This window comes from Cucurbita pepo, chromosome LG16 (genome assembly GCF_002806865.2).
Source record: "Cucurbita pepo subsp. pepo cultivar mu-cu-16 chromosome LG16, ASM280686v2, whole genome shotgun sequence".
In the NCBI taxonomy this organism is placed as follows: domain Eukaryota; kingdom Viridiplantae; phylum Streptophyta; class Magnoliopsida; order Cucurbitales; family Cucurbitaceae; genus Cucurbita; species Cucurbita pepo.
The window spans coordinates 8,275,119-8,300,781 of record NC_036653.1 but is presented as its reverse complement, the minus strand read 5'-3'; the positions used below and the strand labels follow the sequence as shown (position 1 = coordinate 8,300,781).

At 39.9% G+C, this 25,663-nt stretch overlaps 7 protein-coding genes across 14 annotated transcripts in view; 5 read left to right on the top strand and 2 right to left on the bottom strand.

The window, feature by feature from the left end:
• Positions 1-2,258, top strand: part of LOC111777370 (nuclear transcription factor Y subunit A-1-like) — a 5,479-nt gene extending 3,221 nt beyond the window's left edge. For all 3 annotated transcript variants that reach the window (XM_023656927.1, XM_023656925.1, XM_023656926.1), the window contains exons 5-6: positions 340-504; positions 1,454-2,258. In XM_023656927.1, coding sequence (XP_023512695.1) covers positions 340-504; positions 1,454-1,879 — 591 coding nt within the window. In that variant the 3' untranslated portion in view covers positions 1,880-2,258. The remainder of the gene's footprint in view (positions 1-339; positions 505-1,453) is intronic.
• A 726-nt stretch (positions 2,259-2,984) lies between these two features.
• Positions 2,985-9,984, top strand: LOC111776957 (calcium-dependent protein kinase 8-like). Of its 2 annotated transcripts, XM_023656384.1 has the most exons (9): positions 2,985-3,302; positions 3,643-4,185; positions 4,791-4,914; positions 5,055-5,198; positions 5,387-5,539; positions 5,612-5,727; positions 5,811-5,978; positions 9,360-9,587; positions 9,732-9,984. In XM_023656384.1, exons 2-9 carry the CDS (start codon positions 3,676-3,678, stop codon positions 9,876-9,878), a joined length of 1,590 nt encoding a protein of 529 aa, XP_023512152.1. In that variant the 5' UTR covers positions 2,985-3,302; positions 3,643-3,675; the 3' UTR covers positions 9,879-9,984. The 2 variants fall into 2 exon arrangements, with proteins under 2 accessions (XP_023512152.1, XP_023512150.1); XM_023656382.1 differs by lacking the exons at positions 2,985-3,302; positions 3,643-4,185; positions 4,791-4,914; ... (2 more) ...; positions 5,612-5,727; positions 5,811-5,978 and adding exons at positions 7,284-7,440; positions 7,581-7,724; positions 7,913-8,065; positions 8,138-8,253; positions 8,337-8,504.
• A 582-nt stretch (positions 9,985-10,566) lies between these two features.
• On the top strand, positions 10,567-15,937 carry LOC111776958 (calcium-dependent protein kinase 8-like). 3 transcript variants are annotated; one of them, XM_023656386.1, is made up of 7 exons: positions 10,567-10,723; positions 10,864-11,007; positions 13,866-14,018; positions 14,091-14,206; positions 14,290-14,457; positions 15,313-15,540; positions 15,685-15,937. In XM_023656386.1, exons 1-7 carry the CDS (start codon positions 10,582-10,584, stop codon positions 15,829-15,831), a joined length of 1,098 nt encoding a protein of 365 aa, XP_023512154.1. In that variant the 5' UTR covers positions 10,567-10,581; the 3' UTR covers positions 15,832-15,937. The 3 variants fall into 3 exon arrangements, with proteins under 3 accessions (XP_023512154.1, XP_023512153.1, XP_023512155.1); XM_023656385.1 differs by lacking the exons at positions 13,866-14,018; positions 14,091-14,206; positions 14,290-14,457; positions 15,313-15,540; positions 15,685-15,937 and adding exons at positions 11,196-11,348; positions 11,421-11,536; positions 11,620-11,787; positions 12,643-12,870; positions 13,015-13,267; XM_023656387.1 differs by lacking the exons at positions 13,866-14,018; positions 14,091-14,206; positions 14,290-14,457; positions 15,313-15,540; positions 15,685-15,937 and adding exons at positions 11,207-11,348; positions 11,421-11,536; positions 11,620-11,787; positions 12,643-12,870; positions 13,015-13,267 and having other exon boundaries at positions 10,598-10,723.
• Positions 15,938-16,575: 638 nt separating this feature from the next.
• On the bottom strand, positions 16,576-17,113 carry LOC111776960 (photosystem II 5 kDa protein, chloroplastic-like). Its single transcript, XM_023656389.1, has one exon. The coding sequence runs from the start codon at positions 16,984-16,986 to the stop codon at positions 16,648-16,650; it is 339 nt and encodes a 112-aa protein (XP_023512157.1). The 5' UTR covers positions 16,987-17,113; the 3' UTR covers positions 16,576-16,647.
• Positions 17,114-18,009: 896 nt separating this feature from the next.
• On the top strand, positions 18,010-18,649 carry LOC111776961 (calcium-dependent protein kinase 8-like). Its single transcript, XM_023656390.1, has 2 exons — positions 18,010-18,252; positions 18,397-18,649. Exons 1-2 carry the CDS (start codon positions 18,094-18,096, stop codon positions 18,541-18,543), a joined length of 306 nt encoding a protein of 101 aa, XP_023512158.1. The 5' UTR covers positions 18,010-18,093; the 3' UTR covers positions 18,544-18,649.
• Positions 18,650-19,145: 496 nt separating this feature from the next.
• LOC111776959 (photosystem II 5 kDa protein, chloroplastic) lies at positions 19,146-19,770 on the bottom strand. Its single transcript, XM_023656388.1, has one exon. It carries the CDS (start codon positions 19,641-19,643, stop codon positions 19,305-19,307), a length of 339 nt encoding a protein of 112 aa, XP_023512156.1. The 5' UTR covers positions 19,644-19,770; the 3' UTR covers positions 19,146-19,304.
• Positions 19,771-22,325: 2,555 nt separating this feature from the next.
• Positions 22,326-24,951, top strand: LOC111776979 (calponin homology domain-containing protein DDB_G0272472). Of its 3 annotated transcripts, XM_023656410.1 has the most exons (5): positions 22,326-23,156; positions 23,420-23,686; positions 23,765-23,968; positions 24,060-24,278; positions 24,551-24,951. In XM_023656410.1, exons 1-5 carry the CDS (start codon positions 22,707-22,709, stop codon positions 24,869-24,871), a joined length of 1,461 nt encoding a protein of 486 aa, XP_023512178.1. In that variant the 5' UTR covers positions 22,326-22,706; the 3' UTR covers positions 24,872-24,951. The 3 variants fall into 3 exon arrangements, with proteins under 3 accessions (XP_023512178.1, XP_023512177.1, XP_023512176.1); XM_023656409.1 differs by having other exon boundaries at positions 23,774-23,968; positions 24,060-24,763; XM_023656408.1 differs by having other exon boundaries at positions 24,060-24,763.
• Positions 24,952-25,663: the final 712 nt, after the last annotated feature.

The window sequence follows — 25,663 nt, the reverse complement described above, 5'->3', positions numbered from 1 at the left end:
TTTTTTTTTTTTTTTTTTTTTTTTTTTTTTTTTCTTTTGCTTTACCTTTTCAATTATTCAGGAACTTCATTGTTATTCCTTGTCCATATTTTCACTTTCTCAAACTATCTCAGGTACAATAGCATGTGAGTATCTAATGAACTAACTGAAAATTTCCAGTTTCTTGGAAGAGTTTGTCGTATGATTATTATAGTATCTTGGCCTGGAATTATTTATTTCTTTTTTCTTGGCCACAATGACAAGGTCATATGTCAAGGATGTTTGAGATCATTGTGGATGTAAACATTTTTTTGGGATACGTAAGAATTGAAGTTTGCCTCTGACAAGTCCTTATGGTAGGGTTATCCTCCCTTTCTTGGGATGCCGCATGCTAGAATGGCTTTACCTCTTGAGGTGACACAGGAACCTGTTTTTGTGAATGCCAAACAATATCAAGGGATCCTAAGGCGAAGACAAGCACGTGCTAAAGCAGAGGTTGAGAACAAACTAATAAAAATTAGAAAGGTACAACTGCTATTCAAATAATCGTGTTTCATGTACTACAACTTGTCTATTATACATGTTTAAGTAGCTGGGAGTCTAACAACGCCTTTTTAATTGTATTTTACTCTTAATGAAGTTCATTCTTTCCTATGCTGTAAATTTGATTTGGTACTTACAAAATTCTTTACCGAGTACTTTTTCATCTGTTTAATGACCATAAACATGACATGTGAGTGAAGGGAAACTAAAAAGTTATTTAGTTGTGCTGGACAGTGCAGTGGATGTACTCACATTGGCTTTTTAAAATAGGTATAAGGTTAGTACCAACACCCATATGAATTACCAGGTCGTATCAAGACCTTACAAGACTGATAAAAAGATTTAAAGGAAAGATGTAATGTTGCATTGTGATTATTGTTTTGCAAGACCAGAGCATGTCAACTGAAGGTAAAGGTATAATAAACTGTCTCCATTTAAATCACAACTGATTCAGGGATGAAGACATTTAAGTTTTTAATTCGACTTCTGAGCCTTCATTTATATTTCACGTTGGGTGTTGGGGTGGGTGACCAGGGATGGTGGACTCACTAATTCAAGTTGAGTTATACTGAATCAAAGCTGGTCGTTCATGATTTCATGATTTCTTGTTGTTGTATAGCTTATAATAGATAATTCATTGTCCTTTGAGACAAATATGGCTTGGCTGACTCAGACTCATTTCTGAATATTGTTCTATATGTGTGTGCGCTCGCATGAGCCACGGTCAGCTTAGAAACATCAGATGTGATTGAGAGTTGGACGGGTCATTTGGCTGGTAGGTGGTTCTGTATGTTCGAGGAGTGATGATTGTTCACTCTCCATTTTCTTTTTCTTCTTTCCCGCTTGAACAATTCTTTTAGTATAGCCTATATGCAGGTTTGTATGTTTCTGAAGTTCCTCCAATATTTAGCTTGTGTTTTATGCTACACAGCCGTATCTTCATGAATCTCGTCACCAGCATGCCATGAGACGGGCAAGGGGTAGTGGAGGACGATTTGCCAAGAAAAATGAAGTTAATTCTTCGAGTTCTACTATGAAGAACAAGGACTCTGGTTCTGGTCAAGCTTTCTCGTCGCACTCTGCTGGTTCATCGGGTTCTGAAGCTGCGCCTTGTGCCTTGGCTGAAACCTGGAATTCTTCCAATGGCCAACAAGAAGTGAGGACGCAGTTGCATGAGGTGTACGAAGCTCGAAGTTATGTGAATGGCGGTGGACAATTTCATAATTACAGTAGCTTCCAAGCTTCCTCATATGCTTTACGGTCTGGTGAGAGAGGTGATGATGGAGACTGTTCGGGACAGCAACGAGGAAGCATCTCAGAAAATCAGGCAGCACAGAGGCGTCTTGCCATCAAGTGAACCTCCTGGTTGCGAAAATATGGGGTGCCCCTAGGCTATCTACGGGCTACATTCCCTGGCAGTTTTCTGCCAGGCGGCAAATCATTCTTGGCTTTGTTCTGGTGCTTGTTGCTTGATCGTAAAGGAGACGGGATGATATAAGTTGGCCATTTGAGCCCTTGTTCTGGTTCAGTCCTTGGATGCTTTATTCCAACCTCTCCCATTTTTAACTTGTGTATACAACAGACTCCATAGATTTCGAACAGTTTTCCTTTTTAATTAACGAACACCTTGCTAGATCGAATGCTCAACTGTCATGTACTTGTAAGTGTGTCAAGGCTTGAACTTTGATCCATGATTTGGTTGCAAATTTATATCCAAGTTTTCCCGGTTTCAAATATGTTTCTTTGCCATTATATGAATCCGGATTTCAGCACCCACTGGGAATACTGGAAAATGATCTAAACCTGTTGTAGCTTATTCAAGGTGAGCTGTCGTTTGAACCAAATGAAATTACTTGGACACCACTTTAGTTGATCTTGGGTCGGATCCCCGTTTCAACCAATTCAGATGCTTATTTGATTGCAGGTTCCACTATGCTTGATTTGTGTTGTGAAGGGCTAAACCTTAAAATTGCGCATTTCCCCTTCTGGAAATGAATGGATACTGATTTCATTTTGGAACTGTGAATGAAATAAATTAAATTGAAGCTGTCTCAACGACAATTATTTGATCAAACGCACTTTTGCTGATATTTTGGTAATAGAGATTTGTTTTTAAAATACCTTATAAATCACAGTCATTTTTCAAATAAATAAAGGTACAAACTTTGAATAATATTTATTATTTGGCTACTTTTATTCTAGTATTCTAATAGATGCATTGAATGTAAAGTTAACCGGATAGAGAAGTCACATTTTCCTACTCAGCTTGAATTGAAATTATATTATTGTTTGGCAACATAAAAACTACCCTTAAGCGACAGGGACAGTGATGATTGAATTTCTCGAATGAAATGATACTTTCTTTTTAATTTATTTCTTTCTCTAATGGTATTGGATAATGAGTCATTTATATGACTTAGACCCACCAACAAATATTATTTTGCTGAAATGCAATGATTATTGTAATAATTTCTTGAATTCAGTTGGGAATAGAGAAATGGCCTCGTGGATTGAAAAGGAGGGAAGAGGTGGGGGAGGAAGGTCTCGTTTGCCTTCCGTCTTGGTGGAATCCAAGAGTGGAAGAAGAAGAAGAAGAATTTCTTGGAGGAGAAAGAGAGACTCTGAAACTCCATCTATCAATGCCGCCTTCCCGTTCTTGAGACACATCTTTCTCCTTCAGATTTCAGATTCAAAGCCCTCCAATTCTCCCCTCGCCCCAACTTCTCCGGTTATTCTTCTCAATGTCGTTGTGATTCCTCATTTTCAACTGAAAATTCCAGGTGGGGTTTTCTTTTATAGCATTTTAATCTCTCAATGGGAAATACAATTTCTAGGCCATGTGGGATTGTCATGAAAATGAATAGATATCTCTCTCGGTTAATCTTTTCATTGTTTAGAATGCCCTGGATTAGGTGCCTGTTTTGTTCTCTGACAAATTGTGATATCTTGTGCAAGTTTTCGATTATCTATCTATCTCAGATTCTCAGCTTGGTCCGTTTTGTTTGTGACAAAAGCTTTGGATCTTGGCTTGTATTTTGGTGTTGTTTACGAATCTCTACCTTTATTTATGTTTTTGACCCTTAATATATTTGCTTGATGGGTCTTGAAATGTCTCAAAAGGTGGGAGCATTTTGACATTTCTGGATCTTGCCCATGGGTAATTGCTGTGCTACTCCTGTTTCTCCTTCGGGTAAGCCTAAAGGTAAGCACAAGAAGAAGTCCTTTCCATTTTCTGGTAAGGGTAGTAGGAGCAATGTGGTTGGTGCTGATAACAAGCTTCAGGTGTTGAAAGCTCCAACTGGTCATGACATTTCGGCTCATTATGATCTTGGGCGTGAGCTTGGTAGAGGTGAATTTGGTGTAACATATTTATGCACAGATACTAATACAGGTGAAAGTTTTGCCTGTAAATCTATATCAAAGAAGAAACTTAGGACTGCTGTTGATATTGAGGATGTGCGAAGAGAGGTTCAAATAATGAAGCATCTCCCCAAGCATCCGAATATTGTTACGCTGAAGGATACTTATGAGGATGATGAGGCAGTTCACATTGTGATGGAACTGTGCGAGGGTGGGGAGTTGTTTGACCGAATTGTTGCGAGGGGGCATTACACAGAGCGTGCAGCGGCTGCTGTTATGCGGACAATCGTTGAAATTGTTGAGGTGAAAAGAAAATGCTGGTTAACTTTTAAACATGGCAGACTTTTATTTTCTTGTAAGTTTAGTTTAGTAAGAATATGTCGTAATCTGGCGTTCATACGTCTGTTGTTGTAACAGTTCAAGTCCACCGCTAGCAGATATTGTCTTCTTTGGATTTCCCTTTCGAGTTTTCCACACCCTTATAAAGAATGCTTCGTTCTCCTCCCCAACCGATGTGGGATCTCACAATCCACTCCCTCATCCTTCGGGACCCAGTGTTCTCGCTAGCACTCGTTACCTTCTTCAATCAATGTAGGACCTCTCAATCCACTCCCCTTCAGGACCCAGCGTCCTTGCTAGCACAACGCCCTGTGTCTGGCTTTGATACCATTTGTAACAGCTCAAGCCCACCACTAACCGATATTGTCCTCTTTGGGCTTTCCCTTTCGAGCTTCCCCTCAAAGTTTTCAAAACGTGTCTCTTAGGGAGAGGTTTCCACACCCTTATAAAAAAAGCTTCACTCTCCTTCCCAACCAATCTTGGATCTCACAATTGTATTTTTCATATGACTTCGAGATTTTTATTCTTGAGAAGTAATCTTGTTTATTTACATGTATTTCATGTTACAGGCTTGTCATAAACATGGAGTGATGCATCGTGATCTCAAACCAGAAAATTTTCTTTTTGCAAATAAGAAGGAATCATCCCCATTGAAGGCAATCGATTTTGGACTGTCTATCACTTTTAAACGAGGTATTGCAGCTTGTAGTCAGTTGACATACGAGAATCATGTTATCATTTTGTTGTGCATTCTTGTTTTGTTACACTTGCCGCACCTTTCTATTTGTACATGTCATGAAACGTACTATACATTACTGTTTCTATTGGATTAGGTGAACAATTCAATGAAATAGTAGGCAGTCCTTATTACATGGCCCCAGAGGTCCTGAAAAAGAACTATGGTCCAGAAGTCGATGTTTGGAGCGCCGGGGTTATCCTCTATATTTTACTCTGTGGCATTCCACCATTTTGGGCAGGTTTGAATTTTTGTGCTCTACACAGTTCATATGTTGTAAGAACAATGAATGCATATAATACACCGTTTGGTTAAGAAATAAGTTCTCATTGCTTGTGGATAGAATCTTTCACATAAGTCGCCTGTTAGTGTAGTTTTTGTAGTTCTTCTTTTAGATTTCCTCCTCATAAGCTTTCGATTTTCGTGTAGAAACTGAACAGGGTGTAGCACAGGCAATTATTCGCTCGGTTATTGATTTTAGGAGAGACCCCTGGCCAAGAGTCTCTGAAAATGCAAAGGACCTTGTAAGAAAAATGCTTGATCCCAATCCCAAACGGCGCCTTACCGCTCAGGAAGTTCTAGGTATCATGTCCACTGCTTTCACACTTGTAGTTTAGAATTTGCACAGAATACCTGAAATATCACTTTGTGCAGACCACCCTTGGTTACAAAATGCTAAGAAGGCTCCAAATGTTCCATTAGGCGAGACAGTAAAAGCAAGACTCAAGCAATTTTCTGTGATGAACAAGCTCAAGAAACGAGCTCTAAGGGTGATCATAAACGTCATTTGGGGTGTTTTATAGGATAGATTGCCTGGGTTATAAATGACATTTCATTTGATTATTGTCCTTAGGTGATCGCTGAGCATTTGTCAGTGGAGGAAGTAGCCGGCATAAAGGATGCATTTGAAATGATGGACGTTGAGAAGAGGGGCAAGATAAATTTGGAGGAGCTGAGAAGTGGATTGCAAAAGCTCGGACAACAGATTCCAGAAGCAGATCTTCAGATACTTATGGAAGCAGTATGTACAATTCTCTGTTCTGTTTTGTTTTCGTATCCTTGAACGTGTGCGTTTTGTTTAGATTTTGTTTTTTCCCCCCGACAAACGTAGATATAGGGGCCGTTGTTCTCTAAAAAGAAAACTATGAGATCCCACATCAGTTGGGGAGGAGAACAAAACATTCTTTATAAGGGTGTGAAAACATCTCCCTAGAAGACACATTTTAAAGAGACTATATCTGCTAGCGGTGGGCTTAGGCTGATACAAATGGTAACAGAACCAGACATCGGGTGATGTGCCAGCGAGGAGGCTGAGGCCCAAAGGGGTTGGACACAAGGCGGTGTGCCAGCAAGGATGCTGGTCCCGAAGGGAGTGGATTGGGGGTCCCACATCAATTGGAGAAGGGAATGAGTGCCAGTGTGGACGCTGGGCCCTGAAGGGAGGTGGATTGGGAGGTCCCACATCGATTGGAGAAGGGAATGAGTGCCAGCGAGGACGCTAGCTCCCGAAGGGGGTGATTTGGGGGGTCCCACATCGATTGGAGAAGGGAATGAGTGCTAGCAAGGACTCTGGGCCTCTAAGGGGGTGGATTGTGAGATCCCACATCGGTTGGGGAGGAGAACGAAGCATTTTTTATAAGGGTGTAGAAACATCTCCCTAGCATAGGTATTTTAAAAACATTGAGAGGAAAGCCCAAAAAAGACAATATCTACTCGCGGTGGGCTTGGGATGTTACAAAAACAAAAACGAAGCAGGAATGGTTAGATGCTTGAATTCATGGTGTCTCTGTGATTCAAAGGGGCAGTCTATTCTATCTTGTGAAGTAGTAATCAAACTTTTAGACACAATTACTGACTCAACTTTTTCTTTCTACAGGCTGGTGTTCATGATGATGGAACTCTCAACTACGGAGAGTTTGTTGCACTTTCAATCCACCTCAGAAGGNGTTCTCCTCCCCAACCGATGTGGGATCTCACAATCCACTCCCTCATCCTTCGGGACCCAGTGTTCTCGCTAGCACTCGTTACCTTCTTCAATCAATGTAGGACCTCTCAATCCACTCCCCTTCAGGACCCAGCGTCCTTGCTAGCACAACGCCCTGTGTCTGGCTTTGATACCATTTGTAACAGCTCAAGCCCACCACTAACCGATATTGTCCTCTTTGGGCTTTCCCTTTCGAGCTTCCCCTCAAAGTTTTCAAAACGTGTCTCTTAGGGAGAGGTTTCCACACCCTTATAAAAAAAGCTTCACTCTCCTTCCCAACCAATCTTGGATCTCACAATTGTATTTTTCATATGACTTCGAGATTTTTATTCTTGAGAAGTAATCTTGTTTATTTACATGTATTTCATGTTACAGGCTTGTCATAAACATGGAGTGATGCATCGTGATCTCAAACCAGAAAATTTTCTTTTTGCAAATAAGAAGGAATCATCCCCATTGAAGGCAATCGATTTTGGACTGTCTATCACTTTTAAACGAGGTATTGCAGCTTGTAGTCAGTTGACATACGAGAATCATGTTATCATTTTGTTGTGCATTCTTGTTTTGTTACACTTGCCGCACCTTTCTATTTGTACATGTCATGAAACGTACTATACATTACTGTTTCTATTGGATTAGGTGAACAATTCAATGAAATAGTAGGCAGTCCTTATTACATGGCCCCAGAGGTCCTGAAAAAGAACTATGGTCCAGAAGTCGATGTTTGGAGCGCCGGGGTTATCCTCTATATTTTACTCTGTGGCATTCCACCATTTTGGGCAGGTTTGAATTTTTGTGCTCTACACAGTTCATATGTTGTAAGAACAATGAATGCATATAATACACCGTTTGGTTAAGAAATAAGTTCTCATTGCTTGTGGATAGAATCTTTCACATAAGTCGCCTGTTAGTGTAGTTTTTGTAGTTCTTCTTTTAGATTTCCTCCTCATAAGCTTTCGATTTTCGTGTAGAAACTGAACAGGGTGTAGCACAGGCAATTATTCGCTCGGTTATTGATTTTAGGAGAGACCCCTGGCCAAGAGTCTCTGAAAATGCAAAGGACCTTGTAAGAAAAATGCTTGATCCCAATCCCAAACGGCGCCTTACCGCTCAGGAAGTTCTAGGTATCATGTCCACTGCTTTCACACTTGTAGTTTAGAATTTGCACAGAATACCTGAAATATCACTTTGTGCAGACCACCCTTGGTTACAAAATGCTAAGAAGGCTCCAAATGTTCCATTAGGCGAGACAGTAAAAGCAAGACTCAAGCAATTTTCTGTGATGAACAAGCTCAAGAAACGAGCTCTAAGGGTGATCATAAACGTCATTTGGGGTGTTTTATAGGATAGATTGCCTGGGTTATAAATGACATTTCATTTGATTATTGTCCTTAGGTGATCGCTGAGCATTTGTCAGTGGAGGAAGTAGCCGGCATAAAGGATGCATTTGAAATGATGGACGTTGAGAAGAGGGGCAAGATAAATTTGGAGGAGCTGAGAAGTGGATTGCAAAAGCTCGGACAACAGATTCCAGAAGCAGATCTTCAGATACTTATGGAAGCAGTATGTACAATTCTCTGTTCTGTTTTGTTTTCGTATCCTTGAACGTGTGCGTTTTGTTTAGATTTTGTTTTTTCCCCCCGACAAACGTAGATATAGGGGCCGTTGTTCTCTAAAAAGAAAACTATGAGATCCCACATCAGTTGGGGAGGAGAACAAAACATTCTTTATAAGGGTGTGAAAACATCTCCCTAGAAGACACATTTTAAAGAGACTATATCTGCTAGCGGTGGGCTTAGGCTGATACAAATGGTAACAGAACCAGACATCGGGTGATGTGCCAGCGAGGAGGCTGAGGCCCAAAGGGGTTGGACACAAGGCGGTGTGCCAGCAAGGATGCTGGTCCCGAAGGGAGTGGATTGGGGGTCCCACATCAATTGGAGAAGGGAATGAGTGCCAGTGTGGACGCTGGGCCCTGAAGGGAGGTGGATTGGGAGGTCCCACATCGATTGGAGAAGGGAATGAGTGCCAGCGAGGACGCTAGCTCCCGAAGGGGGTGATTTGGGGGGTCCCACATCGATTGGAGAAGGGAATGAGTGCTAGCAAGGACTCTGGGCCTCTAAGGGGGTGGATTGTGAGATCCCACATCGGTTGGGGAGGAGAACGAAGCATTTTTTATAAGGGTGTAGAAACATCTCCCTAGCATAGGTATTTTAAAAACATTGAGAGGAAAGCCCAAAAAAGACAATATCTACTCGCGGTGGGCTTGGGATGTTACAAAAACAAAAACGAAGCAGGAATGGTTAGATGCTTGAATTCATGGTGTCTCTGTGATTCAAAGGGGCAGTCTATTCTATCTTGTGAAGTAGTAATCAAACTTTTAGACACAATTACTGACTCAACTTTTTCTTTCTACAGGCTGGTGTTCATGATGATGGAACTCTCAACTACGGAGAGTTTGTTGCACTTTCAATCCACCTCAGAAGGATGGCAAATGACGAGCACCTACATAAAGCTTTTGCATTCTTTGATCAAAATCAGAGTGGTTTCATCGAGATTGAAGAGCTTCGAGCTGTGCTAAACGATGAAGAAACAAACAGTGAGGATGTCATCAGTGCCATTATGCACGATGTCGACACTGATAAGGTCAGTACCTCATGTCCAGTTCTTAGTAACATACACAAACTCGATATTCCTCGAAATGCTCCATTCCTCGATATTCCTCGAAAGTAGTTCAGCTCCGAAACTTATTGGGCAGTTCTTCTAACCCTTCGTATTCTGGTTTTGTAGGACGGATGCATAAGCTACGAGGAGTTTGCAGGAATGATGAAGGCGGGAACCGATTGGAGAAAAGCATCGAGGCAATATTCACGGGAAAGATTCAACAACCTGAGCTTGAAGTTGTTCAGAGAAGGGTCATTTAATCTTACTAATTAAGGTGTATAGATAAACCGTCTGAAAGATGAAATGATTCAACCGATATCTGAAGAATGCAAATATTTGGTATATATATATAAAAACACTTATGTTGGGTTTTCTGCCATTCGTTTATGATATAAGACCCTATAATTATTAATATTATTATCATTTTAAGTCTATTCCAAGTCAAACACCATTGGCTCAGGATCAAGCTCCAGCACTTTCTGGGATCTTCTTGCCAACCTCCATTAATGGTCTCTTTGAATTCATATTCTTGAACAGAGTGAGATATAAAGTTCCTTATTTTCGTCGAATCATGGTTTTCATATTGAAACGCTTCTGGATTGAGTTTAGGGTTCTTAGATCCGCTTTGAAGTCTGTCCACTAAACAGCCAACCATAGGAAGAATGAAATGACCACATTAGGATGGGTTGGTTTCCACGTCTTGAATATCATGTTTTGTTGAGATATGTTCATATTGGTCTGACTATCATGTTTTGTTGAGATATGTTCATCATTGTTTTGTTGAGATATGTTCATATTGGTCTGACTGTTTATGATCGGATAAAAGTTTTNTTCAAAACGTGTCTCTTAGGGAGAGGTTTCCACACCCTTATAAAAAAAGCTTCACTCTCCTTCCCAACCAATCTTGGATCTCACAATTGTATTTTTCATATGACTTCGAGATTTTTATTCTTGAGAAGTAATCTTGTTTATTTACATGTATTTCATGTTACAGGCTTGTCATAAACATGGAGTGATGCATCGTGATCTCAAACCAGAAAATTTTCTTTTTGCAAATAAGAAGGAATCATCCCCATTGAAGGCAATCGATTTTGGACTGTCTATCACTTTTAAACGAGGTATTGCAGCTTGTAGTCAGTTGACATACGAGAATCATGTTATCATTTTGTTGTGCATTCTTGTTTTGTTACACTTGCCGCACCTTTCTATTTGTACATGTCATGAAACGTACTATACATTACTGTTTCTATTGGATTAGGTGAACAATTCAATGAAATAGTAGGCAGTCCTTATTACATGGCCCCAGAGGTCCTGAAAAAGAACTATGGTCCAGAAGTCGATGTTTGGAGCGCCGGGGTTATCCTCTATATTTTACTCTGTGGCATTCCACCATTTTGGGCAGGTTTGAATTTTTGTGCTCTACACAGTTCATATGTTGTAAGAACAATGAATGCATATAATACACCGTTTGGTTAAGAAATAAGTTCTCATTGCTTGTGGATAGAATCTTTCACATAAGTCGCCTGTTAGTGTAGTTTTTGTAGTTCTTCTTTTAGATTTCCTCCTCATAAGCTTTCGATTTTCGTGTAGAAACTGAACAGGGTGTAGCACAGGCAATTATTCGCTCGGTTATTGATTTTAGGAGAGACCCCTGGCCAAGAGTCTCTGAAAATGCAAAGGACCTTGTAAGAAAAATGCTTGATCCCAATCCCAAACGGCGCCTTACCGCTCAGGAAGTTCTAGGTATCATGTCCACTGCTTTCACACTTGTAGTTTAGAATTTGCACAGAATACCTGAAATATCACTTTGTGCAGACCACCCTTGGTTACAAAATGCTAAGAAGGCTCCAAATGTTCCATTAGGCGAGACAGTAAAAGCAAGACTCAAGCAATTTTCTGTGATGAACAAGCTCAAGAAACGAGCTCTAAGGGTGATCATAAACGTCATTTGGGGTGTTTTATAGGATAGATTGCCTGGGTTATAAATGACATTTCATTTGATTATTGTCCTTAGGTGATCGCTGAGCATTTGTCAGTGGAGGAAGTAGCCGGCATAAAGGATGCATTTGAAATGATGGACGTTGAGAAGAGGGGCAAGATAAATTTGGAGGAGCTGAGAAGTGGATTGCAAAAGCTCGGACAACAGATTCCAGAAGCAGATCTTCAGATACTTATGGAAGCAGTATGTACAATTCTCTGTTCTGTTTTGTTTTCGTATCCTTGAACGTGTGCGTTTTGTTTAGATTTTGTTTTTTCCCCCCGACAAACGTAGATATAGGGGCCGTTGTTCTCTAAAAAGAAAACTATGAGATCCCACATCAGTTGGGGAGGAGAACAAAACATTCTTTATAAGGGTGTGAAAACATCTCCCTAGAAGACACATTTTAAAGAGACTATATCTGCTAGCGGTGGGCTTAGGCTGATACAAATGGTAACAGAACCAGACATCGGGTGATGTGCCAGCGAGGAGGCTGAGGCCCAAAGGGGTTGGACACAAGGCGGTGTGCCAGCAAGGATGCTGGTCCCGAAGGGAGTGGATTGGGGGTCCCACATCAATTGGAGAAGGGAATGAGTGCCAGTGTGGACGCTGGGCCCTGAAGGGAGGTGGATTGGGAGGTCCCACATCGATTGGAGAAGGGAATGAGTGCCAGCGAGGACGCTAGCTCCCGAAGGGGGTGATTTGGGGGGTCCCACATCGATTGGAGAAGGGAATGAGTGCTAGCAAGGACTCTGGGCCTCTAAGGGGGTGGATTGTGAGATCCCACATCGGTTGGGGAGGAGAACGAAGCATTTTTTATAAGGGTGTAGAAACATCTCCCTAGCATAGGTATTTTAAAAACATTGAGAGGAAAGCCCAAAAAAGACAATATCTACTCGCGGTGGGCTTGGGATGTTACAAAAACAAAAACGAAGCAGGAATGGTTAGATGCTTGAATTCATGGTGTCTCTGTGATTCAAAGGGGCAGTCTATTCTATCTTGTGAAGTAGTAATCAAACTTTTAGACACAATTACTGACTCAACTTTTTCTTTCTACAGGCTGGTGTTCATGATGATGGAACTCTCAACTACGGAGAGTTTGTTGCACTTTCAATCCACCTCAGAAGGATGGCAAATGACGAGCACCTACATAAAGCTTTTGCATTCTTTGATCAAAATCAGAGTGGTTTCATCGAGATTGAAGAGCTTCGAGCTGTGCTAAACGATGAAGAAACAAACAGTGAGGATGTCATCAGTGCCATTATGCACGATGTCGACACTGATAAGGTCAGTACCTCATGTCCAGTTCTTAGTAACATACACAAACTCGATATTCCTCGAAATGCTCCATTCCTCGATATTCCTCGAAAGTAGTTCAGCTCCGAAACTTATTGGGCAGTTCTTCTAACCCTTCGTATTCTGGTTTTGTAGGACGGATGCATAAGCTACGAGGAGTTTGCAGGAATGATGAAGGCGGGAACCGATTGGAGAAAAGCATCGAGGCAATATTCACGGGAAAGATTCAACAACCTGAGCTTGAAGTTGTTCAGAGAAGGGTCATTTAATCTTACTAATTAAGGTGTATAGATAAACCGTCTGAAAGATGAAATGATTCAACCGATATCTGAAGAATGCAAATATTTGGTATATATATATAAAAACACTTATGTTGGGTTTTCTGCCATTCGTTTATGATATAAGACCCTATAATTATTAATATTATTATCATTTTAAGTCTATTCCAAGTCAAACACCATTGGCTCAGGATCAAGCTCCAGCACTTTCTGGGATCTTCTTGCCAACCTCCATTAATGGTCTCTTTGAATTCATATTCTTGAACAGAGTGAGATATAAAGTTCCTTATTTTCGTCGAATCATGGTTTTCATATTGAAACGCTTCTGGATTGAGTTTAGGGTTCTTAGATCCGCTTTGAAGTCTGTCCACTAAACAGCCAACCATAGGAAGAATGAAATGACCACATTAGGATGGGTTGGTTTCCACGTCTTGAATATCATGTTTTGTTGAGATATGTTCATATTGGTCTGACTATCATGTTTTGTTGAGATATGTTCATCATTGTTTTGTTGAGATATGTTCATATTGGTCTGACTGTTTATGATCGGATAAAAGTTTTGATTTGTTTAAAAGTGTGATAAGAAAGAAAGGAGTTGCAGAAACAAGAACACTGAAGGGGGATTCATGGCAATTCATAGCTTTCTTATACAGATTTTACAATAGAACTCGGAAACCAGAAACCAAATGAAATGATTTNTTCGTGTAGAAACTGAACAGGGTGTAGCACAGGCAATTATTCGCTCGGTTATTGATTTTAGGAGAGACCCCTGGCCAAGAGTCTCTGAAAATGCAAAGGACCTTGTAAGAAAAATGCTTGATCCCAATCCCAAACGGCGCCTTACCGCTCAGGAAGTTCTAGGTATCATGTCCACTGCTTTCACACTTGTAGTTTAGAATTTGCACAGAATACCTGAAATATCACTTTGTGCAGACCACCCTTGGTTACAAAATGCTAAGAAGGCTCCAAATGTTCCATTAGGCGAGACAGTAAAAGCAAGACTCAAGCAATTTTCTGTGATGAACAAGCTCAAGAAACGAGCTCTAAGGGTGATCATAAACGTCATTTGGGGTGTTTTATAGGATAGATTGCCTGGGTTATAAATGACATTTCATTTGATTATTGTCCTTAGGTGATCGCTGAGCATTTGTCAGTGGAGGAAGTAGCCGGCATAAAGGATGCATTTGAAATGATGGACGTTGAGAAGAGGGGCAAGATAAATTTGGAGGAGCTGAGAAGTGGATTGCAAAAGCTCGGACAACAGATTCCAGAAGCAGATCTTCAGATACTTATGGAAGCAGTATGTACAATTCTCTGTTCTGTTTTGTTTTCGTATCCTTGAACGTGTGCGTTTTGTTTAGATTTTGTTTTTTCCCCCCGACAAACGTAGATATAGGGGCCGTTGTTCTCTAAAAAGAAAACTATGAGATCCCACATCAGTTGGGGAGGAGAACAAAACATTCTTTATAAGGGTGTGAAAACATCTCCCTAGAAGACACATTTTAAAGAGACTATATCTGCTAGCGGTGGGCTTAGGCTGATACAAATGGTAACAGAACCAGACATCGGGTGATGTGCCAGCGAGGAGGCTGAGGCCCAAAGGGGTTGGACACAAGGCGGTGTGCCAGCAAGGATGCTGGTCCCGAAGGGAGTGGATTGGGGGTCCCACATCAATTGGAGAAGGGAATGAGTGCCAGTGTGGACGCTGGGCCCTGAAGGGAGGTGGATTGGGAGGTCCCACATCGATTGGAGAAGGGAATGAGTGCCAGCGAGGACGCTAGCTCCCGAAGGGGGTGATTTGGGGGGTCCCACATCGATTGGAGAAGGGAATGAGTGCTAGCAAGGACTCTGGGCCTCTAAGGGGGTGGATTGTGAGATCCCACATCGGTTGGGGAGGAGAACGAAGCATTTTTTATAAGGGTGTAGAAACATCTCCCTAGCATAGGTATTTTAAAAACATTGAGAGGAAAGCCCAAAAAAGACAATATCTACTCGCGGTGGGCTTGGGATGTTACAAAAACAAAAACGAAGCAGGAATGGTTAGATGCTTGAATTCATGGTGTCTCTGTGATTCAAAGGGGCAGTCTATTCTATCTTGTGAAGTAGTAATCAAACTTTTAGACACAATTACTGACTCAACTTTTTCTTTCTACAGGCTGGTGTTCATGATGATGGAACTCTCAACTACGGAGAGTTTGTTGCACTTTCAATCCACCTCAGAAGGATGGCAAATGACGAGCACCTACATAAAGCTTTTGCATTCTTTGATCAAAATCAGAGTGGTTTCATCGAGATTGAAGAGCTTCGAGCTGTGCTAAACGATGAAGAAACAAACAGTGAGGATGTCATCAGTGCCATTATGCACGATGTCGACACTGATAAGGTCAGTACCTCATGTCCAGTTCTTAGTAACATACACAAACTCGATATTCCTCGAAATGCTCCATTCCTCGATATTCCTCGAAAGTAGTTCAGCTCCGAAACTTATTGGGCAGTTCTTCTAACCCTTCGTATTCTGGTTTTGTAGGACGGATGCATAAGCTACGAGGAGTTTGCAGGAATGATGAAGGCGGGAACCGATTGGAGAAAAGCATCGAGGCAATATTCACGGGAAAGATTCAACAACCTGAGCTTGAAGTTGTTCAGAGAAGGGTCATTTAATCTTACTAATTAAGGTGTATAGATAAACCGTCTGAAAGATGAAATGATTCAACCGATATCTGAAGAATGCAAATATTTGGTATATATATATAAAAACACTTATGTTGGGTTTTCTGCCATTCGTTTATGATATAAGACCCTATAATTATTAATATTATTATCATTTTAAGTCTATTCCAAGTCAAACACCATTGGCTCAGGATCAAGCTCCAGCACTTTCTGGGATCTTCTTGCCAACCTCCATTAATGGTCTCTTTGAATTCATATTCTTGAACAGAGTGAGATATAAAGTTCCTTATTTTCGTCGAATCATGGTTTTCATATTGAAACGCTTCTGGATTGAGTTTAGGGTTCTTAGATCCGCTTTGAAGTCTGTCCACTAAACAGCCAACCATAGGAAGAATGAAATGACCACATTAGGATGGGTTGGTTTCCACGTCTTGAATATCATGTTTTGTTGAGATATGTTCATATTGGTCTGACTATCATGTTTTGTTGAGATATGTTCATCATTGTTTTGTTGAGATATGTTCATATTGGTCTGACTGTTTATGATCGGATAAAAGTTTTGATTTGTTTAAAAGTGTGATAAGAAAGAAAGGAGTTGCAGAAACAAGAACACTGAAGGGGGATTCATGGCAATTCATAGCTTTCTTATACAGATTTTACAATAGAACTCGGAAACCAGAAACCAAATGAAATGATTTGAGAGGGAAGAAGGAAGAAAAAAAAAAAAAAAAAAAAAAAAAAAAAAAAAAAAAAAAAAAAAAAAAAAAAAAAAAAAAAAAAAAAAAAAAAAAAAAAAGACAACAGAGAAAACATCTGGAAATCATTTGCGGCATATACGGGCAGTGGGCATTGTGACACAGATTGGAGCATACTTCTGCTTGGCCTCCGCGGAGCCACGTGGGGGCTCATCCGCCATCGCCGCCTTCGCAAAGGTCGCAGCTGCCACAGTCACAGCGGCCGCCACTAACTCCCGCCGCCCTTGGCTGCTCTCCACCTTCACATTCTTGATCTCCAAGTTGGCGTTGGAGTTGCTGTCAGTGGCAGCGGCAGAGGTGGAGGCCTTGGGGACGAAGAGGGCTCTTCGGGCGGCGGCGGCGGCGGCGGAGGGTTGGGTGGCGGTGAAGGGGAGGAAGGAGGCTGTGATGGACATGGAGGCCATTTTCAGGGATTTGGAGAAATTGGGGTCTGAGATTGAGGAGATTAGTGGTTGTTGAGAGAGGTGGGTGAAGGAGAAAGAGGATATAGTTTATGTTTGGGAGTGTGTCCAGATGATTCAACCCTCCTTCTGCTCATTCTTCATTCAAACATCATCCATTTCCTTATCCTATCACATTTTCTAACCAATGCCCTCTTGCCACGTGTTCCCCTTTATCTCTTTGCCCAATTACAACTTCTCTTTACATGCTAGATTCACAACCAAGCGTTTCTACCGCTGTTCTACAAGAACAATAATTACAACTTCTCTTTACAAAAAAAAAAGNGTTGGGGAGGAGAACAAAACATTCTTTATAAGGGTGTGAAAACATCTCCCTAGAAGACACATTTTAAAGAGACTATATCTGCTAGCGGTGGGCTTAGGCTGATACAAATGGTAACAGAACCAGACATCGGGTGATGTGCCAGCGAGGAGGCTGAGGCCCAAAGGGGTTGGACACAAGGCGGTGTGCCAGCAAGGATGCTGGTCCCGAAGGGAGTGGATTGGGGGTCCCACATCAATTGGAGAAGGGAATGAGTGCCAGTGTGGACGCTGGGCCCTGAAGGGAGGTGGATTGGGAGGTCCCACATCGATTGGAGAAGGGAATGAGTGCCAGCGAGGACGCTAGCTCCCGAAGGGGGTGATTTGGGGGGTCCCACATCGATTGGAGAAGGGAATGAGTGCTAGCAAGGACTCTGGGCCTCTAAGGGGGTGGATTGTGAGATCCCACATCGGTTGGGGAGGAGAACGAAGCATTTTTTATAAGGGTGTAGAAACATCTCCCTAGCATAGGTATTTTAAAAACATTGAGAGGAAAGCCCAAAAAAGACAATATCTACTCGCGGTGGGCTTGGGATGTTACAAAAACAAAAACGAAGCAGGAATGGTTAGATGCTTGAATTCATGGTGTCTCTGTGATTCAAAGGGGCAGTCTATTCTATCTTGTGAAGTAGTAATCAAACTTTTAGACACAATTACTGACTCAACTTTTTCTTTCTACAGGCTGGTGTTCATGATGATGGAACTCTCAACTACGGAGAGTTTGTTGCACTTTCAATCCACCTCAGAAGGATGGCAAATGACGAGCACCTACATAAAGCTTTTGCATTCTTTGATCAAAATCAGAGTGGTTTCATCGAGATTGAAGAGCTTCGAGCTGTGCTAAACGATGAAGAAACAAACAGTGAGGATGTCATCAGTGCCATTATGCACGATGTCGACACTGATAAGGTCAGTACCTCATGTCCAGTTCTTAGTAACATACACAAACTCGATATTCCTCGAAATGCTCCATTCCTCGATATTCCTCGAAAGTAGTTCAGCTCCGAAACTTATTGGGCAGTTCTTCTAACCCTTCGTATTCTGGTTTTGTAGGACGGATGCATAAGCTACGAGGAGTTTGCAGGAATGATGAAGGCGGGAACCGATTGGAGAAAAGCATCGAGGCAATATTCACGGGAAAGATTCAACAACCTGAGCTTGAAGTTGTTCAGAGAAGGGTCATTTAATCTTACTAATTAAGGTGTATAGATAAACCGTCTGAAAGATGAAATGATTCAACCGATATCTGAAGAATGCAAATATTTGGTATATATATATAAAAACACTTATGTTGGGTTTTCTGCCATTCGTTTATGATATAAGACCCTATAATTATTAATATTATTATCATTTTAAGTCTATTCCAAGTCAAACACCATTGGCTCAGGATCAAGCTCCAGCACTTTCTGGGATCTTCTTGCCAACCTCCATTAATGGTCTCTTTGAATTCATATTCTTGAACAGAGTGAGATATAAAGTTCCTTATTTTCGTCGAATCATGGTTTTCATATTGAAACGCTTCTGGATTGAGTTTAGGGTTCTTAGATCCGCTTTGAAGTCTGTCCACTAAACAGCCAACCATAGGAAGAATGAAATGACCACATTAGGATGGGTTGGTTTCCACGTCTTGAATATCATGTTTTGTTGAGATATGTTCATATTGGTCTGACTATCATGTTTTGTTGAGATATGTTCATCATTGTTTTGTTGAGATATGTTCATATTGGTCTGACTGTTTATGATCGGATAAAAGTTTTGATTTGTTTAAAAGTGTGATAAGAAAGAAAGGAGTTGCAGAAACAAGAACACTGAAGGGGGATTCATGGCAATTCATAGCTTTCTTATACAGATTTTACAATAGAACTCGGAAACCAGAAACCAAATGAAATGATTTGAGAGGGAAGAAGGAAGAAAAAAAAAAAAAAAAAAAAAAAAAAGACAACAGAGAAAACATCTGGAAATCATTTGCGGCATATACGGGCAGTGGGCATTGTGACACAGATTGGAGCATACTTCTGCTTGGCCTCCGCGGAGCCACGTGGGGGCTCATCCGCCATCGCCGCCTTCGCAAAGGTCGCAGCTGCCACAGTCACAGCGGCCGCCACTAACTCCCGCCGCCCTTGGCTGCTCTCCACCTTCACATTCTTGATCTCCAAGTTGGCGTTGGAGTTGCTGTCAGTGGCAGCGGCAGAGGTGGAGGCCTTGGGGACGAAGAGGGCTCTTCGGGCGGCGGCGGCGGCGGCGGAGGGTTGGGTGGCGGTGAAGGGGAGGAAGGAGGCTGTGATGGACATGGAGGCCATTTTCAGGGATTTGGAGAAATTGGGGTCTGAGATTGAGGAGATTAGTGGTTGTTGAGAGAGGTGGGTGAAGGAGAAAGAGGATATAGTTTATGTTTGGGAGTGTGTCCAGATGATTCAACCCTCCTTCTGCTCATTCTTCATTCAAACATCATCCATTTCCTTATCCTATCACATTTTCTAACCAATGCCCTCTTGCCACGTGTTCCCCTTTATCTCTTTGCCCAATTACAACTTCTCTTTACATGCTAGATTCACAACCAAGCGTTTCTACCGCTGTTCTACAAGAACAATAATTACAACTTCTCTTTACAAAAAAAAAAGAAAAATAATAATAATAATAATAAGTGGTAGATTTAAGATATATTGAATTTATAAGGACAAAAATTTGAATTTTGAAAATTCAACAGGTTAAGTGGAATAAGGTTGAAAGTACCCCATCAAAATAGTATTTAAATAGTATTTATATTATTTAACAGTAATATTTGGAATTTTTTTAATTTATAAAAAGGTACTGTACTTGGACCGTATTCACTGTGTATCTGTGTCGTAACAGAGACTCGTTCTGCTTTCCCAATTACCGATTACTTGAAATATTTTCAAATTTTGAAATTGTGAAATCCAAATTCAATTGGGCCTTAGATCCGCTTCTTTTGGGCCTTGGTTTCCGAGCCACTTGACTTGGGCCTTGTGCTCCACTAACCAACCACATTTCATGCACCCACTCACTCACTGTTCCCCTCATTACTTTACTTTTCAGGGACAATTTTGTAAACATCCATTTTTATTCTATGGGTTTTATTTCAAAAATGAATTATCATTTTTAAAAAATAGGACGAAATTCAATTTTATCCAAACATCTCACCAATTTTTAAATAAATAGAGAAATAGAAATATGAAAATTACTGGTGAAGGATAAAGATTGGATTTTCCATTAATAATATAAATAATGTGCGGTAAGTGAGGTGACGTGGACAGTGAAGAAATTCAGAGAGATAGCGTTACAGCGCGCGCGCGGTCACATCATTCGTGTGAGTTTGTTGATTTGATGCGCTCTCCACACTGCCACTCCATTATTTTCATCCATCAACTATTCTTTCAATTTTTTCAAACTTTTTTCTTTTGAAAATCCTTTTTTTTTTTTGTTAATTTATTGATTAAAATGCTAAGAATAATAAACTCTCGGGTTTAACTAAAATATTGGTAACATTGTGATAGATCTTAAGAAATTACGTAATAATTTTAGTTCGTTACGTACTGCGGTTAGCCTTACAACTTTAAAATACGTTTAGTAGAGATAAGTTTTCACATAATTACACTAAAATGTTTCATTAAGCTATATACTTATTTTATACCATGTCGGAAGCACATAGTTTAACAAGAAACTAAACAAATTTTAAATAATTTCTCAAATAACAACTTGGTCCTGGGACAAGTGGAGAAATGTCCTGCCAAAGAGAGTGAAGATTTGGGTGTAAATAAATTAACAAAGTTTATAGTATAGTTATATTTTTTTATTATGTTAAATAAGGTGTGGTACATTTTACAACGGTAAAAAATCATGAAATTGCGTGAAGAAATAGTATGTCCCTTATTAAATTAACCACTTACAATTTTATTTATAAAAGAAATCAAAGTTGAAAACTTATTGATATTATATGTCACGGATTTTGTTTATCAAGTAAGTTTATATGCATATTAGTGTTCTTTTTTTTTTTTCTTATATCTTAATAATCTTGAATGATGAGCTAAAAAAAGGATATATATATATATATATATATGTATATATTAACATTTATTATAAAAAGGAGATTAACAAAGAGAATTAAAACAGTGTAAGGACAAAGGTATGATTTAAGTATAATGAAATGAAAAAGAAACAAAAGTGTATAATTGTAATTCTAAAATTTTCAGGGAAATCAAATCTAATAATGTGTCACACTCTGTCAAAAAGAATGAAAAATATTGTGATTTCTTCATTTGTCAGTGGAAGTTTAAACCCCATAAGGAAAGAATTTGAATTTAAATATAAAATAAATAAAGAATCTATTTTTTTAAGAAGAGAAGAGAAGAGAATAGNACTCTTTTTTTTTTTTTTTTTTTATTGGTAAATAGGCACCACCAATCATATATAATTATATGAATTTTGGCTGACACACACACACCTTGTTAACTGTGACTGCTGTTTCCCTTTCCCTAACATTTAAATATTTTTAAATGTTTTCTTTTTTCATTCCTCGTTTAAACTTTCAAATACTTATTTACTTATTCCACTTTATTCACCAAATAATTCATACTATTAATTTTTTTTTTTTAATAATGAAGTGAATCTTTATTTTGAAAATTTAATTCATAAATATTTGTATCTAATTTCCATAAAAATAAAAAATATATATAAAAAAAAAAACCTTGTGGTTTTCTCAAGTAAATTATAGGAATTGAAATATAACATTTAAAAGTGGCATGTTGGAACTTGAAGAACAAAAAAAAAAAAGGAGGGGAATTTAAATCAAACAATTGGTTAATTGGGTTTTGTCTTTTTGAGTTTGGACTAGTGGGATTTGACCGTTGTGCATAAAATTATTTAAATAAAACGGCACATTATTGATTGTTTATGTTTAAATTGAGGCAGGAGGAGTTGAGGTTTGTGCTGACTTTATTGTTTATTGGATATTGGTATTTGGTTTTGCAAACATTTTACCCAAATTCCGAATGCTTCTTTCCCCATCTCGAGCCTCCTCCATTAATGAAACATCAAGGCCTCATTCTCACTCACACTTCTCAACCTCCAAGGAAATAAATTAGGCCCATGCAAAAAAAGAAGGAAAAAAAAAAACACACACACACACACATTACAATTCACAACAGCTTTCATTTGAAATCTCTGTACTCTTACACTTCACGAGGTTGCACGCCTTCTCTCCCAATTCGATTTACCCTCTTCACTTCTCCAGCTTTCTCTCTGTCTTATTCTACTTCTTCTTCTCTCTCTGGTTTTCGTTTTCAAAACCCACTGGGGAAAACCAAAGGAGCTTTTGGTTTTTAGGTCCATTTCATTACATTCCGATGTCATCATTGGCGACAGTGACTGCTACAAGAAGACCCAAATGGCAGTACCCGCAACCGGCGCCTCCGACTCCCAGGATTCTCCACTTTCCGAGGAGGCCGAGGACGCGGCGCCGGCCGTCCAAGAGTGTACCTGCAAAACCCAGTTCCGGTTTCGATGGGAGAGGGAAGCTCGAGGCGTTGTTCGACCAGGAACGGGCGTTTTTGAAGGACGGCTTTCCGGTTGTTTCGATGGATCGTGGGGAGGGGAGGAGTGAGAGAGTGGAGGAGAGAGAGATCGTTGGCGTCGGAAATGCAGCGGCGGAGGAGAAGTGGAGGTTTCAGGCGGAGATGTTGAGGGCGGAGTGTAACTTGTTGAGGATGGAAAGAGAGATTACCAACAAGAAATTGGAGAAGATGAAGGTTCGAATGGAGAGGACTCTGAAATCAGCTGTTCAAGCTCTTGTTTCTGTGAGTTTTCGTTTTCACTTTTCTTCCACCTCAGTTCTCCATTTATCTTCCAACGAAATCTCAAAAGGAACACTGCTCATTTTCGCATTTGAAGTTGGGCAGATCTCTAAACTAATCAATGAATTCAATCATGAATAAGAATAACAACACTTCTTACGTTGGTTGCTGATAAATTAAAGTAACATTTTCTACAAAGCAATGAGTTGGGATTTTGATAAAGATTGGTACCGAATGCAGATTCTAAACAACCAAGTTTGATGCAGGGGAAAAACAAGGTATATGAAGGCAAGGATATGGAGATGGTATTGGAGGATGAGATCAACGATTTGGCTAAAAAACTCGAGAGGTTGCGAAGGGGCTCAAGAAACAAACAGATAGTAATTAGGAAGTGTAGTAATTTTGACAAACGTGCGTCCTTACTACAGAGAAAGCTTGAGAAAATTGATGGGAACTCTGGTGAACTGATTGCTACAGAGACGAAGGGCGCTTGTGGAGATCACGAAAGCTTCATTTCAAGTGGAAAATTCAATGTAAGAATGGTTTGAATATCCGTTTTCTGATCCAAATTGTTCGTGGTATCTAATCCACTCTTTTTATTAACTTCGAAGAATGTTCAGGTGGAGGTTTTGAGGAGAAAAATGGAAGATCTGTCGAAGGGAACTTTGTTAGAGAAAATGAGGGAGGAATGTAGGTCCATGCTTTCCATCACAGCCACCAGTTCCGTCGTCAGCTCCGCCACTAGCTCCGCCGCATCTTCGAAGATCAGAACCGAGCATCCGGATTCATCCATGCCGACACACCTACCGAATCTGGTAAATGTCTCTTCTCGAGTGGTCAAGATCAACCTAATTTGAATAGAATTCAAATCTCTATAACACGGAGCATCTGCTTTTTCCTACTCAGGACTCAACATCACAAGAACGGAATCAATGCTCAGGGCATTGCAAGGCGATTATTCGAAGAATCACGGAGCAAGTTAAAGCCGAAAAAGATCAATGGTCGCAAATGCAGGAGATGTTGAATCAAGTGAGGGAAGAGATGGAAGAGTTGCAGGTTTCTCGAGAGTTCTGGAAAGATCAAGCCCTGGAATCCGAATCTCAAATCCGATCTCTTCAATCCTCTGTAAGAACATTTCTTCACAAACTACGCAGAATAAGAAAAGAAAACTCCATTGCCGTACCAATTTCTAATCCTGATATTTTAAATTCAATTTCTGCAATCTTCAAGAAGAAGAAATACTCCAATATCCTACCAATCTCTAATCTGACGATTCTAAATTCCATTTCTTCAATCATGCGTAAAAACATTACTTCTCAAAATACATGCACACAAGAAAAACTCCATTACCTTTCCGTCTGTGATGAACTGATGATTCATAATTCGGCATCTGGTAGGTTGAAGAATGGAAACATAAGGCGATTGCGCATGAAAGCAAAGCAAAGGAGGTCGAGAGATCGAAGAAGAAGGGACAAGGACATGGACAAGCTTCGCCACCAGATGAAATGGAGAAGCATGTGCTGATTTGCCGCGTGAAGGAGAAGAATCCTAACCTCCTCCATGCACGCGATGTTCGAAGCAGGCGTAGAGAGATGTCCATTGATGAACAGCAACTGCAACAACAACAGCAACAAAAAATTCGTTCGCATATCAAAACGTTCGAGAAATCTCAACGATTACCTTTTCGAGATATCACTAACAATTACCTTCACAAGTGAATTTTAGATCCTTACTTCCAAGCAAATTTAACCTTCTTTTTAGATGCTTTTGTCTGTTTCCCGAATTTGTACATATATCTTGAGCCTTTTAAGGAAAACTATTTTGTGATAAAGTCTTCATTCATAAATGTGGGAAAATAACAAAAATATCCACATTAGTCCATTTTGGCTGATTTATTTATTTATTATTTTTTTTTTTGAAATAAACAATAAAGTAACATTTATAATAAATATTTTTATAAAGTCCTTATATTCCTTTTTATCACTTTAAAATTTACTTAAGAAATTGACGATTATGTAATGAGTTGATTTCTATACGATAAAGCATTTGATAGCATAAGGTTAAACTAACTAACATCAAATAATTTATTTAATGTAATATTTTTTAAACAAGTATTTATAAATACAAAATAAAAAGTTGGTACATCTATAAAAGTCTAAAGACAATTTAATCCGTAATGTGCAAGTCAACAATAAAGGCTACTAAATCAACTTAAACTGAAAAGTATAAGCCCCGAGAAACCGCGTCCGGTCTGGTCCAACTCATCTCTTTCAAGGAGAGAGACAAAACAGATACTGGGCCCGGTTGACCCATTGGGCTAACTCAGAGTATGCTTCAAAAGCTCAAATAACGGCCCATCAATGTACGAAACGGCACGCATGACCCACCGTTTTAGTCGATAACGCCTGGCCCATGACCGACAGAAATTCTTTTCTAATAACAATATAATAATAATAATAATAAATAAACTTTAAGTTCCAACTTCTCAGCGGAGGTTCGCCAATTACCTT